The 13,915-nt window shown below is 44.6% G+C and overlaps 1 protein-coding gene across 1 annotated transcript in view; it reads left to right on the top strand.

The window, feature by feature from the left end:
* The window catches only part of MTREX (Mtr4 exosome RNA helicase), a 144,600-nt gene that overhangs the window by 73,853 nt on the left and 56,832 nt on the right, over positions 1 to 13,915 (top strand). The window contains exons 20-21 of the mRNA XM_068249254.1: positions 7,653 to 7,763; positions 11,237 to 11,425. Of these exons, the coding sequence (XP_068105355.1) occupies positions 7,653 to 7,763; positions 11,237 to 11,425 (300 nt within the window). The remainder of the gene's footprint in view (positions 1 to 7,652; positions 7,764 to 11,236; positions 11,426 to 13,915) is intronic.

Here is a 13,915-nt window from a genome sequence, read left to right as displayed (position 1 = left end):
TGTCCACAACTGCGCATGCGTGGCCTGTCCGCATGCCCATCGCCATGAGTGATCTGCACACGTGCGGTTCACTCTTTGGAGAACTGTGCAGGACGCTCACAGTGATAGGCGTAAGTACGGGCTGCGCATGCGCAGTTGTGCACGACTTACTCCCAAGTCACGCAGCTAACAGAGCCACCAGCAAGAGAACTGAGGGAGCCCAGAGGATGCCGAGGGACCTCACGGACTGCGGGGGGCTGGAGGAAGCACCTGAGAAGTTTAATATGGCATCTACTTGTGTTCAGGTTCCCTTTAAGGCTAAACTTTTTAAAGGATACCCGAACTGACATGTGACATGAGATGGACATGTGTATGTACAGTGCCTAGCACACAAATAACTATGCCATGTTCCTTTTTTTTTTTTCCATTCTCTGCCTGAAAGAGTTAAATATCAGGTATGTGTCTGTAGTCACTTCCTGTCTGAGTCAGGACTGAGTCAGTGTGACCCTCACTGATAAGAAATCCCTCTTTTTTTTTTATATATCTTTCTTGCTCTCAGAAGCCATTTTCTGCTAGGAAAGTGTTTTAGTTGGAATTTCTTATCAGTGAGGGTCACAGTGTAGTCACTTCCTGTCTGAGTCAGCCACTTGCATACTATTTTTTATATTTAATTCTTTCAGGCAGAGAAAGAAAAAAAGGAACACAGCATTGTTATTTGTGTCCTAGGCACTGTACATACACGTCTATCTCATCATGTCACATGTCAGTTCGGGTATCCTTTAAATATTCTGCCTAATTCATTGTAATGTACGTTCTTTTGAATTGGGATAACCTGTTTGTGAGCTGGAGCTTTAAACAAAGTTACTCCTATGAGATTGTACGGTAGACTGCTCTCTTTATTTGTCTTTCTGCTTTACACATTTCTCCACCAGCGAGAGCTTCTGCCCAGGGACTACTTGCGCTTTGATATGGAGTGTTACATCTATCCATTTCCTCCACAGCTCAGACAAGTTCTGCTCCTGGGTTTTGTTTGTATGGTTTGTACAGTGAGTAGCACAAGCGACTTAAAGTAGGAGAAAGAAAACATGCCACGATTCAAGTTTTGCAAATCTCAAAGTTTGGCAGCAGAAGAAACTGCACATTTGGATAGCACATGCTGATTTCAATTAATAAGCTCTGTTGGGAGAGAGCTGGAGTCCGGCCAATGTATTCCGCTCCCCCGTGCTCCCTTATACGCGTACTGTGCACAAAACGCCCTCGTCTCCCACAGGCTAGCGGCTTACCAACGCCTGTCATGCTAGCTTAACGAGTCCTCCAACCAGCTAGGTAGGAAGTCTGAAGTATTTTTTTCCGTGAACACGTGCTGAGTGGGATCTGTTGACCTGGCACACCTGTTACAATAACAAAGCACATCATTCTGTGAGTGACCTCCACGTGGTAATCAATATTGCGAGTGTCTGTAGGACGAAGGGAGGCGGGCCTTAGCGGGTCTGCCTGCCACATGTCTTTAGGTTATCCACTTTGTTTACATAGTACAGAATCCAGTTTATTTTCTTCTCCCTTGACCTTTTATGTAAATTGATTTCAAGAAAAAATAATCTGTGGTTAAAATATAAATTATCGCCTGTCAGGAAGGGAAATTGAGTGCAGACGTTCTGTGGTGAATTGTACTTGGAACCGGGTCTCATTTCCTTATACTTTTTGGATGAAGGATAGTGGAGGTTTTCTTTGTATGAATTTTTTTTAAATGAAAGAACTGGATGAGAACTATTTGTACCTGTAATGGCAGTATATTCTATCCCAGCTGTAGGGTTAAAACCTCTTCTGTGAATGGAAACTGCAAGGTACCTGTTCAGAAATGAATTTACCTCATGCGCTGGGCCTCTTTCTCTGCATCAGCACGGGACTGCTATCTAAAATTAAGCTTCAGTCGTCAACTCTCACCTGTAAACCAATTCTTCTTTCACCTAAGGAACATTGCAAAAGTGAAGCACCTCATACCTCCAGTGGATCGTCCAACCCTAGTTCATGCCTTCATCTCATCACGGTTGGACTACTGCAATGTTCTTTGTACAGGACTTCCAAACAAAGGCCTACGCTGCCTGCAACTAGTACAGAATTCTCCTGCAAGGCTGTCAACAAGCCAACCCCGTCATTGCCACATAACACCAACCCTTCGCTCATTCCACTGGCTACCGATAAAATGGAGAATTCTGTTTAAGATTGGCTTATTGGTATTCAAAACCTTGCACAATGTGGGTCCTGTATACCTGAAGGATTTGTTGCAACTATGACACACACACACACACACACACACACACACACACACACACACACACACACACACACACACACACACACACACACACACACACACACACACACACACACACACACACACACACACACACACACACACACACACATCAAAAGGAACACCCAGAGTCCACCTTAAAACCTTTGGAGACAGAGCCTTCTGTCATGCTGCCCCAACACTTTGGAACTCCCTGCCACACCCAGTCAGTGCACCGGGCCACTGCACCCACCCCCCAGTGTAAAGCAGGGCTGTGGAGTCAGGACAAAAATCTTCCAACTCCGACTCCTCAGTTTATGAAACCACGACTCCGACTCCGGGTGCCCAAAATGACTCCGACTTCTCGACTTCGACTCCTTAGCCTAATACTTAACAGGGCTGTGGATTTTGTAGAAAAATCATCCGACTCCCGACTCTGACTCCTCAGTTTATGAAATCAACCACTCCGACTCCAGGTGCCCAAAATTGCCCCAACTCCGACTCCACAGCCCTGGTGTAAAGTGTCCCTCTCCCGGTGCTCGTGCTGTGTAAAGTCTCACTTGACCCCCTGACACAGCATCCTCCTCTGTCGCACCCAATTACCAAGAGCCTGTACTACATGTTGAAAGGCACATGTGACGTCACGCATGACGTGGTAAAGCACTCGCAATAACTGAGGTGACAGGGAAGGACACCAGGAGCTGTGCCAGTGGCGCATGCGCACACACACACACCTACTTTACATTTGGGGAAGTGGTGGAGGAAGCATTGCTAGACCAATTCCGGATAGATTTCTTTCTGAAATCTATCGAATATTGGTCTGTGGTGTATGGGCAGACAACAGCTCTCTCTCTCTGATCAGATTCAATCAGAGCGAGATCTGTATTATGGTCGCTCTGCTGATACATTGCTAGGCACCTCTAGGATTCAGATTGGTCCCTCTGTTCATGTGCTTCACTTATGTTCCAGTGTCCCTTGTACATGTTTTGATAGATTATACCCAGTATGTATAGTTGTGTTGCTGCCGTATCTGCACTCCCACACTGGTCTTCTGGGAAACATCTTGAAGCCCTCAAAGGCCTGTGATTTGTCTTAATGTCCACTGTTTGACTTCCCACATTTCTGTGTACTCATTCTCAGTAGAATAGTTGATCCATGTGAGATTGCTTTGGGCTGTTTATAAACACAGTGGAAGCATTTGGTATACACAAGTCCTTACAGTTACATGTCGGCACTGATTTGATTCATAGCAGGTTTGCTTATACCGCTGGGCTCATGTTCTGTTTAGAGTGTCAGTTAGTAGTGTTAAAGCAGAACTCCAGAAATGGCAAGCGAAAGCTAATAGGGAGAATGTTTACATAGGGCAAAGGCATATAAGATAAGTGTGTGTGTGTGTAAGGGGGGGGGGGATTGGTCTATTGGGTTCAAAGGGTGGTTAATAGGGAGAGTCAGTGATGTTATGATGATTCTTTCATTCATTGTTTAATGTTAATTTTATGGGAGTTTATGGACCAATCCGAGACAACGGCTACAGCATTTCATTGGTCTGTTTCCAAGCTGCACATACTCGCAAGAGTTATTAGCATCTCTGACAGTCTCTAGTGGTTAAAGCTATGTAAGCTTGCATGAACATCATAAAGCATACATACACCATCCATATTGTGAAATAATGTACAGAGTACATCATGCAATGTCAAATGCCTTGTAGAATACGCCTGGTTCGCATTTAATGGCTGTGAGGCTACTTCTTTGGTGGCCAACTCCTTCAGACCAGACCACCCTGGTGATCTCTGTATGTGTCTTGGATATAGAAATTGCATGTAAGGCGGGACCCCACTGATGGTTTGTTAGTGACATGAATTGTAGGGTTTTACCCTGTCCACCTCTGGAAAATATCAGTGCTATAAAATGCATGGAAATACTTGCAGGATGCATCAGACAATAGCCACTGCTCATGTCAGACCTATAGTGGTGTGGGACAACATGGGACTCCTGTACTAATGCTAGATTTACACCTGTAATCATGAACACAAAATATAGGACTAGTGGGCATCAGGCCTCGTTCACAGTGCCTGTTGTGTTCCCTGTGACAGTAGGAACACAATGGATCAGGACAGCGCTGCTGCACGTTATGCTCACGTTGTTGCATAGTGATGCAAACTGTCAATCAAAAGTATGCTTCACCCCCACTATGAATGCACGTGTTTAATGCACTGCATGTCGTGCATTACCATACCGCAACCCGTTATACCGCAACACACCCGCTGCACTGTGAATGTGGCATAGATGGTGCAGTGTGGTATGCCAAATTACAAAGCAACCTATTGGAGTCTCTTATTACAGAAGGAAGACAGTGTCTAAGCTAGATAAAAATGCACAGTTCAATATGCAGAGATTTGCATGCAGAAAACAACTTGCACAGGAAGCATAGGTCTCACCAGTTAATGCAGGTATAGTACTGATTGTATGCTCCTGTGTCCCACATTTCGGTGCAGCAGGGATGATACTGTAGCGTTGCAGCCATGCACAAGCAACTCACAAATGATGGGCTATTTCCTCAGTAATCAGGCCGCAGCTTAGACAGGGGGCATAGGTCTCGCCAGTTAATGCAGGTACAGTACATATAGTGTGCTCCTCTGTCCTCATCTGTGCAGCCTCGATGATATTGTAGCGCTGCAGCCATGCACAAGCAAGTCACAGATGATAGGCAATTCCCTCAGTAATCAGGCAGCAGCTTACACAGGAAACATAGGTGCTCACAAGTAGATGCAGCTTGTTGTCTTTAGCACATGCCCCGCCTGGCGTTTGAGGCATTCCACGTGAGCCCCAGAGTAGCATGCAGATAGTGAACAGGCTACAAGATGCTGCCCACTGACCACAGCTAATGGGTCTCCAACTGATGTATGACTCATGCCCATTTTCTACTATAGCTGGATACAGAGCATCACAGGGCCAGAAAACAAGTTCATTATAACCAATGTTCTATTATATCCAAGTTTACAATATCAAGCGTTACGCCCATAAACTTATAATGGCGCTTAGCTGGAGCCTAGACATTTACTATACCTGAAGTACTACTATATCAGTTTACTATAACGAGATTATACTGTATGTGAGTTTTGCTATGTCTGTTCATGACAGAAGTGAAGTCCAGGGGTCTGATGGTGACATTGATGGGCCTTCAGCCAGATCACTTTCAGTGTAGTTGTGCGTCGCTGGACAAGTGCCCCATTGAAGGGTCTTGTATGAATCTGTATAGTATAAGCAGGAAGCACTTGTGTTATGGCGTTTAGTCTCGCATACAGGAAATAATCCCTGCTCTGGAAATTCCCATCCCACAGTATTCACTGCCACCGTTTACTGATTCCTGAAATAACTTCTCTGTCTGTGTAAATAGACATGATAGGCATTAGGCAGGTCTAGCAGGAACTTGCCCTGTTCTTAGTTGGAGCCCCATATGGAAGAATGTAAATAAGACTTTCACTAAAACTGACAGAATCATTGCTATCTGTTGGCTCACTCCAACCTTGTGGGTTTATCAAATTACCTATCCAAAGACAGTGCTTTTGACTACTTGTTAGGAATTCATGGAAATGTCACATTATAGTCCCTACACTCAGATTAAGTACAGTCCTGCAAGCGTCAAAGGGAGCAGAACCATCGGCCCAGTTGTGATGACATAAAGCGCGTGTACGTTCTGCGCTTGTAGAACAAGATGTCGCATGCTTATCAAGTCAAAATTTCATGAAAATGTTTGCTTGTCTTGCAAAGAGCTTGCAATCCAAGATTTCAATGACATTTTGACCTTTGATTAAAGTGGGCCTGAACTCTTTCACAGGACAGAAGGAAAATATTGAGAAATTAACCCTGCATGTAATCCGAGAGTTTAGCCTGTCTAATTCCCTCCAATTTGCGACTAATCACCACTGTAATTTGATCTCAGTTGTCAGCTCAGGAATCTCCTCTGCCATGACAGAGCAGCTAATTTGTAAACACAGGATGTTAACAATATGTCTGCTTCCATGAAAGCAGGAAGTAGACACACTGCATATTTATTGCAGGATTTGTATCAGCTGTAACAAAGAAATGTTTTTCTGTAACGTTTATTATGCTGTTGTGTATCTCTTAGAGCAGAGAGGAAGTTCTGAGTTCAGGTCCGCTGTATAATTCCCCACTGCTAGCTCCTCTGTTCTCATAGGTCAGAAAGGCATTTTTTTTAGTTGAATCCTTTTATGCAGCTTGGGCTAAACAGGTGCAGTGGCTGATGATTTTGATTAGCCCACTCCCAAACTGCATATATTTGCATATGATTACCATAAGTTACGTTAGTCACTATTTGTTGTCTGATCGTATACTCATGAAGAGCAATGGGATTCAACTTGAGCAGAATTACATTTAGGGAGATTGTATTTACTGAATAATTCATTAAATGTCTTGAGCGTCTTATCTCTGAAATGACCTAAAGGAGCCCATACACTGGTCGATTTCAGTGATTGATTTGCGGCCGATTTCGATCTGACAGGATGGAAAATCTAGGTCTATGTGCTGCTGACAGCAGATAGATGGCCCTTTAGGTGGCCATACACTTAGAGAGTTGCAGCAGATTCAACCATCAGATAGATTTCTGTCAGAATCTGACAGCAATCTGATGTGTGCCACACACTAGGAACAGATTTCCAATAGATTTCAGAATGAAATCTATTGGAAATCTATCTAAATGCATTCCTGGACCATTCTATCCAATGCAACTCTATGGGCCATGGATCTGCTACCAGCAGCAGATCGACCTAGATCTTCCGTCCTGTCAGATCAAATCCATCGAAATTGATCAAAATTGGCCACCAATCGATATATTTGAAAGAATCGCTTTTCGATCGATGGATTCTATAGAATAGATTGATGCCTGAAATCGACCAGTGTATGGGCCCCTTTATGCTAGGTACACACCATACAATTTTCTGTTGGATTATTCTGTTAGCTTTTTTCCATGTTGTAGGTAAATCTATCTGGCAGGTAAATCTAAGAGAAAATCTCACAGAAAATTGTATGGTGTGTACCTAGCATTAGAGTTGCATTGGATCTAATGGTCCAATAATGCATTTAGATCGCTCTCCAATAGATTGGAAATCTGTTCCTAGTGTGTGGCACACATCAGATGCCTGTCAAGTCAAATCAGACAGAAATCTATCTAATGGTCGAATCTGCTGCAAATCTAAAAGTGTATAGCCACCTTAAATCTCCCCAGCTTAATGATGAAATGCATATCTCTATGTATTAGAGAGACTCCATATACTCCTGAAGTTGTAAGTATGGAGGATGGGATGTGTCATATGGCCGGCTGGAGTGTCAGTAAGTCATGGCTTTATGTTTCTCCCCGCAGGTGGTTCCGGTGGTTCTGCATTTACTGACCGCCATCAGCAGCGTCCGCCTGTACATTCCCAAGGATCTGCGGCCTCTGGACAACAGACAGAGCGTGCTGAAGTCTATCCAGGTAATGTGGCCAACTGCTGAAGAATGTGCAATGCTTCCACCTCCAGCGCACATTACTCACTCACCATGGAATGCATCTATCACTTCACGAGAGGAATAATAGGGCTTACATCTCTGACCACTGGCTGAGAAATACTATTCTCTAGCTGTGGTGCTGAATATCTGACTCTAGGCCTCGTATGCACTTCTGACTGCTGTTGCCTGGCAGCGATCGGGACACGGACCCTCAGGCAACAGTTTGTGAACGAGGTTGCACAAACAATGGATTCTGGCAAAATAAAGGGGGGGAGACACCAATCTGGTGGCCATATATAAGGCCTTGTACACACTATGTGCTGCCGTGCACATTTCAGCAGCGCATATGGGTGCAACACGCAAAAACTTCAGAAGTGCATAGACAGCGTTCAGATCATATGCGTTGCACAGCAGCGTGATGCGCTATCGCACTGCTGCACGCATTTTCAGCAGAGCGCAGCTCTAAACCCATTCACTGTAATGAATGGGATCAGCAGCGCGACGCAGATGGCGTGCTATTGCCTTCGTATATGGCTGCCTTTACTGGGACGTTTCTGGAAAGTATGTATTCTACACACAGCATTAAAAGTAAGGAAGAAAATGAGTGTCCAGGCCCTGTGAAGCATGGCCACAAGACTGCAAACTGAAATAATAAGGTAATCCATATTACATTACAGAAACACTGATGTATGTCTAAAGGGTCTTTTTCAGCCATCGATTGACTGCTGATTCGTCCGCTCTGATCGCATCTGCTAGAAATCAATGCAGCAGGAAGGATGATCGATTTCCGATTGATTTCGACCGGTTTGCTTGATCGGTTCGGATGGGAAATCCAGGTCGATCGGCTGCTGGCAGCAGATCGATGGCCCAAAGAGTTGCACTGGGTCAAATGTGCAATAATGCATTTCGATCGATTTTTCAATAATTTCATTCTGAAATCTCATTGGAAATATGATACTTGTGTGTGACACACATTGGATAGATTCCTGTCAGATTCGACCTGACAGGCATCTGACAGGAATCTCAGATTCGACCTGACAGGCATCTGACAGGAATCTATCTGATGGTAGATTCTGCTGCAAATCTAGATATATAGATAGAATGCAGATATACATGCAGATATATGGATATGGAGGGGGGAGTCCTATTGTTGCAGAGAAAGTACTAATTGTTTGAGAGAGAATATCAAATAGTCATCTGCTTTTCCCCTGAGCACAGTCTGTTGCAAAGGACAAGAGGGCACCTGCATGGACATCAGACTATCACCTAATATGATCGCAATGGCCTCAGAGGGCTGGGTGCTATACAAGGCTTGGATGTGTATTTGCTGCTCTCTGAGCTGGAGCCTTAACATGCTTGCTGTGTATGATCATCCCCACAGAAGATTGGAGGCGGCAGGCTTACAGGCCTGTGTTGGTTTTGCTGGTTTCCTGTAGACCACATTGGCAGAGATGGTTGCTATTCGATCACACCAATTACTTGTGCTTCTCCTGTAATGATGGTGTAACAGCGATATTGCAGTGCTGAGATCTCTCTGGTTTCAGCTTGTAGAGAGGGCAGAATAACCTGACCAAGCAAATTCTTTATTTTATGACTTTCTGCTAGATGACCTGAATTCATGGATTATTCTGCTTGATATGCGCCATCATTAACCGCTTCAGGTTCCGGGGTTTTACCCCATGACATTCCCCACAATTTTGTTTGTTTTTTCAGGACAATGTAGGCTTTCTTTTGGTAATATCTTTTTCCAAGAATTGTTTAATTTTGCATGCATTTTTTAAGGGAAAATTGTGCAGAAATTACCAATTTTTTTTTACATTTTTCACCCTATATAATTTCCATATAACAAGTGCCACGATTTTTAAAAACTCCTCAAAATACATTTCCTTCGTCCTGATTAAAACGATACCATACATGCCATAGATCATCAATAGTTGGGGATGTAGCGTGACATTCTAGTCTGTGCGTTTGTAGTGGTTGCATGCGATTGTGATTGCACACAGTTTGGGGACTCCAGTGTTATACAGATGTATTGCTAGGCAACAACCTAGCGATGCATCTATACAGCATTGGGTCCCCAAGCTGTTGTCCTAGTGATGGCATCCGATCGCAATGGGTGACAGCCATTACAGCTGTCCACGAATCTTAAGACGACACAGAGCACCATTTAAAAAAAAATAAACTGGAGTTTTCTCCAGCCCCTGCCAGCCATCATGTGCCCTCGCTGCAGCACCACTCACCACTGGTGGCCCGGGGTCCCCTCTGGCACAAGATGCCCACCGCGCCAGCGTGACGCTGATGTCATCCGGACTGTACTACACATGCGCAGTAGGTCTGCACCTGCACAATACAGTCTTAATGACATCCGTGTGACTCAGTGAGCCACATGGTGAAGCACAAGCAGATGCAGACCTGGCGAGGTCAGCATCCGCACCAGAGGGGCCCAGGAGCCACCGGAGTTGTGGCGAGGGCACAGGACGGCTGGAAAGGGGCTGGAGGAAGCCCGAAGTGGATGTTTTGTTTTTATTGTGCTTGGACCTTCCCTTTAAAGCACAAGGTTAATTAGGTAGGGGTTAACCATTCACTACAGGAAAAAGTCACGTTAACTTTTTTTTTTTTTTTTAAAGTTTTTTAAAACTTTTTTTTTTTTTCTCTTTTTCCCCTCAACTTTATGAATGGCATTCACTCACTATGAATTTGGTGCACGATTGCAGCAGAATCTTTTAGCGCTGGACGTAAGTCTTGCGTCCAGGAATGTTTAGAGTAACAGGTATGGATGTGAGACTCGCATCATGAAATCTGAAGTAGTTAAACATTTATGCCGGTTTATCCACCAAGTGGTGCTCCAGAAGCAAATTGTAGGGGAACTGTAGTGATATTAACATAAATAAAAAATCTCTCCCTGATTAACATTCTGAAAATGATCCCTGGTGGTGACCTCTTTAATCTGACAGGTGATCTTTGTGGAATGTTTACGGAGCTTCAAAAGCCACTACAAAATATACCTGGCCTCCCAGAAAGCTCTGGTAGGAGAAATTCGTATAGCTAAACAGCCTAGGCTAAGTATCACTAGAAGGGCGGGGCAACATACCAATATACGGCAATATAGGAATTGTTTCTGATTGCTATATCCGGCACACCCCTGTATCCGGCACACCGTTTAAAAATCGCAAATCGGAATCGTATGTAAAATCACATCGAAATCGCATGTAGTGTGCAAGAGTCCTCAATCAGATTTCAGCAGGACTCTTCCCATCCACTCCATGAAAATAGACCACCGAGTCCCCATCACATTGTCCAATGTCCGTCTCATGCTTATTTCATTAAGATGTTTATTTTTCATTCTTTGTTAGCATGTGGAGGAAGGTCGCAGGTCACCCAGTGTAATCTGTGCAGAAGCTGTGTGTTTGGCAAGAGTTATCTTGGAATGTTCAGTAAAAGTTTTCTTCTGCTTTGCAGGAAGTTGAGAAGCGGTTCCCTGATGGCGTCCCATTGCTGGATCCCATTGACGATATGGGTATTAAAGATCCTGGTCTGAAGAAGGTCATCCAAAAGACAGAAGCCTTTGAGCACCGAATGTATTCACATCCACTGAACAATGACCCCAATCTGGAGTCAGTGTACAAACTATGTGAGAAGAAGGCCCAGGCAAGTCTAAATATCTGAGGAGCAGTAATGTTTATCCTTTCATGTGTGTCCACACGAGGACAATGTGCTGGCAAGAAAGACCTTACCCATTGCTTGATGTATGCAGTGGTGTCATCATTAAGATAGCTAGGCCAATAGGGATAGGGCTTGTTTGTGTTTGCTTGATTTCTAACTGTTCAGGTTCAATGCTTGGAGGCCTATGTGGACACGAGGTTCCACCACCATTCCTACACATTCCTTAAAAATTGCATACGTGTGTATGCTAGCGTTCTGCTACATCCAATCCATGTCAGATCTGAATGTCTGATCCAATCACTCTTTGTTAAAATGGTATCTAAATGAAGATTGCAAGGTGTGTGTACCCACCTTAAAACGGACCTTTTGGCCAGAAGTGTGGTATTCGGCACAGACACACAAATGCGTCAGGAGCTAGATCACATGCAGAAGACATGGCTGTGGAGTCATCCACGTACATTAGCCATGTTCCTACATTGCAGTCATAGAGCACACTCGTACATGCAGGCATACTGTATATGCTGGCAGGTACACATCCTAAGCAGTAATCCTATCCAATCACACTGAAGGCGTAACAAGACTCCAGTAAAGACCATGATGTGCACAGATGTGAACTCTTGTCTCCATTCTGGAGAGGCTTTTGTCTTCATTACACATTCCTCTATGTGGGCACTCTGAGGTGTTAGCATTGTATGAGAGTTGTGTAGAAAATGGCCATTTTCATTTTTCTCCAAAACCATTAACCCATATGTAATTCTTTCATACCTCCAGATATAAATACAGTAGCAGGTTTGGGAAAGGCACACCTTGCCGTGTGAGGTTAGGTACACAACCTGGATGCAAAGCCGCTGTCTGGGTGTCACCCTGGACTCCGCACTCTCCTTCACTTCCCACATCCAAAACCTCACAAAGTCCTGCAACTTCCACCTTCGTAACATCTGTAAGATTCGCCCTTTCCTGACCTCTGCCACCACCAAACTCCTCATCCATGCCCTCATAATTTCCCGCCTTGACTACTGCAATGCCCTGCTGTCTGGTCTCCCTATGACCCGAACAGCCCCACTGCAGTCCATCATGAATGCGGCAGCCAGAATTATCCACTGCTCCCATCGCTCCACCACGGCAGATCCCCTCCTAGAATCCCTCCACTGGCTTCCTATCCAGTCCAGAATCAGATTCAAGATACTGTGTCTGACCTACAAATCTGTCCACAAAACCTGTCCAACCTACATTTCCGATCTTACTCAGAGGTACACACCTAGCCGCTCACTCCGCTCTTCCAATGAACTTCGCCTAACCGCCCCCCGCATCACCCAGTCCCATGCACGCCTCCAGGACTTCTCAAGAGCTGCTCCAACACTATGGAACTCCCTACCTCCACCCATTAGGGCAGCCCCCTCCTTCAACATCTTCAAGAAAGCCCTCAAAACTCACCTTTTCACTCTGGCCTACTACCCCTCACAAGTGCTCTAAACCTACAGCTGAACTCTGGTCCCCTGCCATTCGTGTCCTTACCTCTCCCTCTAGATTGTAAGCCTTTGGGCAGGGTCCTCCTCCTTTTGTGTCCTACCTGATCTGGCACCTCCATTACTGTGAACCCATGCTATGCATCTGAGTGAATATAACTTGCCTAATCTCCATGCTTCCATCCAGTGACTGACTAAGCATTACCTGGTACTCATACTGTGCTGTGTGATCTGGTTTTCTTGTATTCCTGTATTGTCATATTGCTGTATGTCACCCCTAAATATTGTCTGTAACCTAAATTAATGTTCAGCGCTGCGTAATATGTTGGCGCTTTATAAATACAATAAATAAATAAATCAATACAACAGGTAAAGTCCAAGGTTGGCTAGCACACCAAAAGTCATTTTCATGGATAGATATCCTTGAAAATGACTTTTGGTGTGCTACCCAACCTTGGACTTTCCAAATATAAATAACTAGTAAAAAGGCCCGCCCATTAAAAAATGGGCGCTAGGCCACGGCCACTATCACCCGCAATTAAAAACAATGGTGCATGAGCCAGCCTGGGGCCCCGGGAACTCTCACTGCCCGGGGCCCCAGAACCAGCATCTAACACCATATGTGAGCGCAGCCAAATCCTTGGAGCTGCCACCCCCAAGGCCTGTCTCCTCCTGCTCTAAAACTTACCAAACACACAATTGGAGAAACTCACTCCCAAACAGTTCTCTACTGCTTTATAAAGCCTGCAGGCTGCTTATAAGCCAATGAGAAATGCACACATATAATACACCTAGCTTGCAGTGATTAATCAAGCAGAATATATCCTGCACACTGGTGCCCCCTGCTGGTCATATAGCCATTGTCTATATGCAACTGAAGCCCTCTCCAACTGACTGGCTGACTTGCTCAGCTTCTGCTTGATTAATCACTGCAAGCTAGGTGTATTATATGTGTGCATTTCTCATTGGCTTATAAGCAGCCTGCAGGCTTTATAAAGCAGCAGAGAAC

The sequence above is a fragment of the Hyperolius riggenbachi genome, chromosome 1, assembly GCF_040937935.1.
Source record: "Hyperolius riggenbachi isolate aHypRig1 chromosome 1, aHypRig1.pri, whole genome shotgun sequence".
NCBI classification, from domain to species: domain Eukaryota; kingdom Metazoa; phylum Chordata; class Amphibia; order Anura; family Hyperoliidae; genus Hyperolius; species Hyperolius riggenbachi.
Note: the sequence above shows the minus strand (reverse complement) of the source record. Positions and strands in the feature narration are given on the sequence as shown.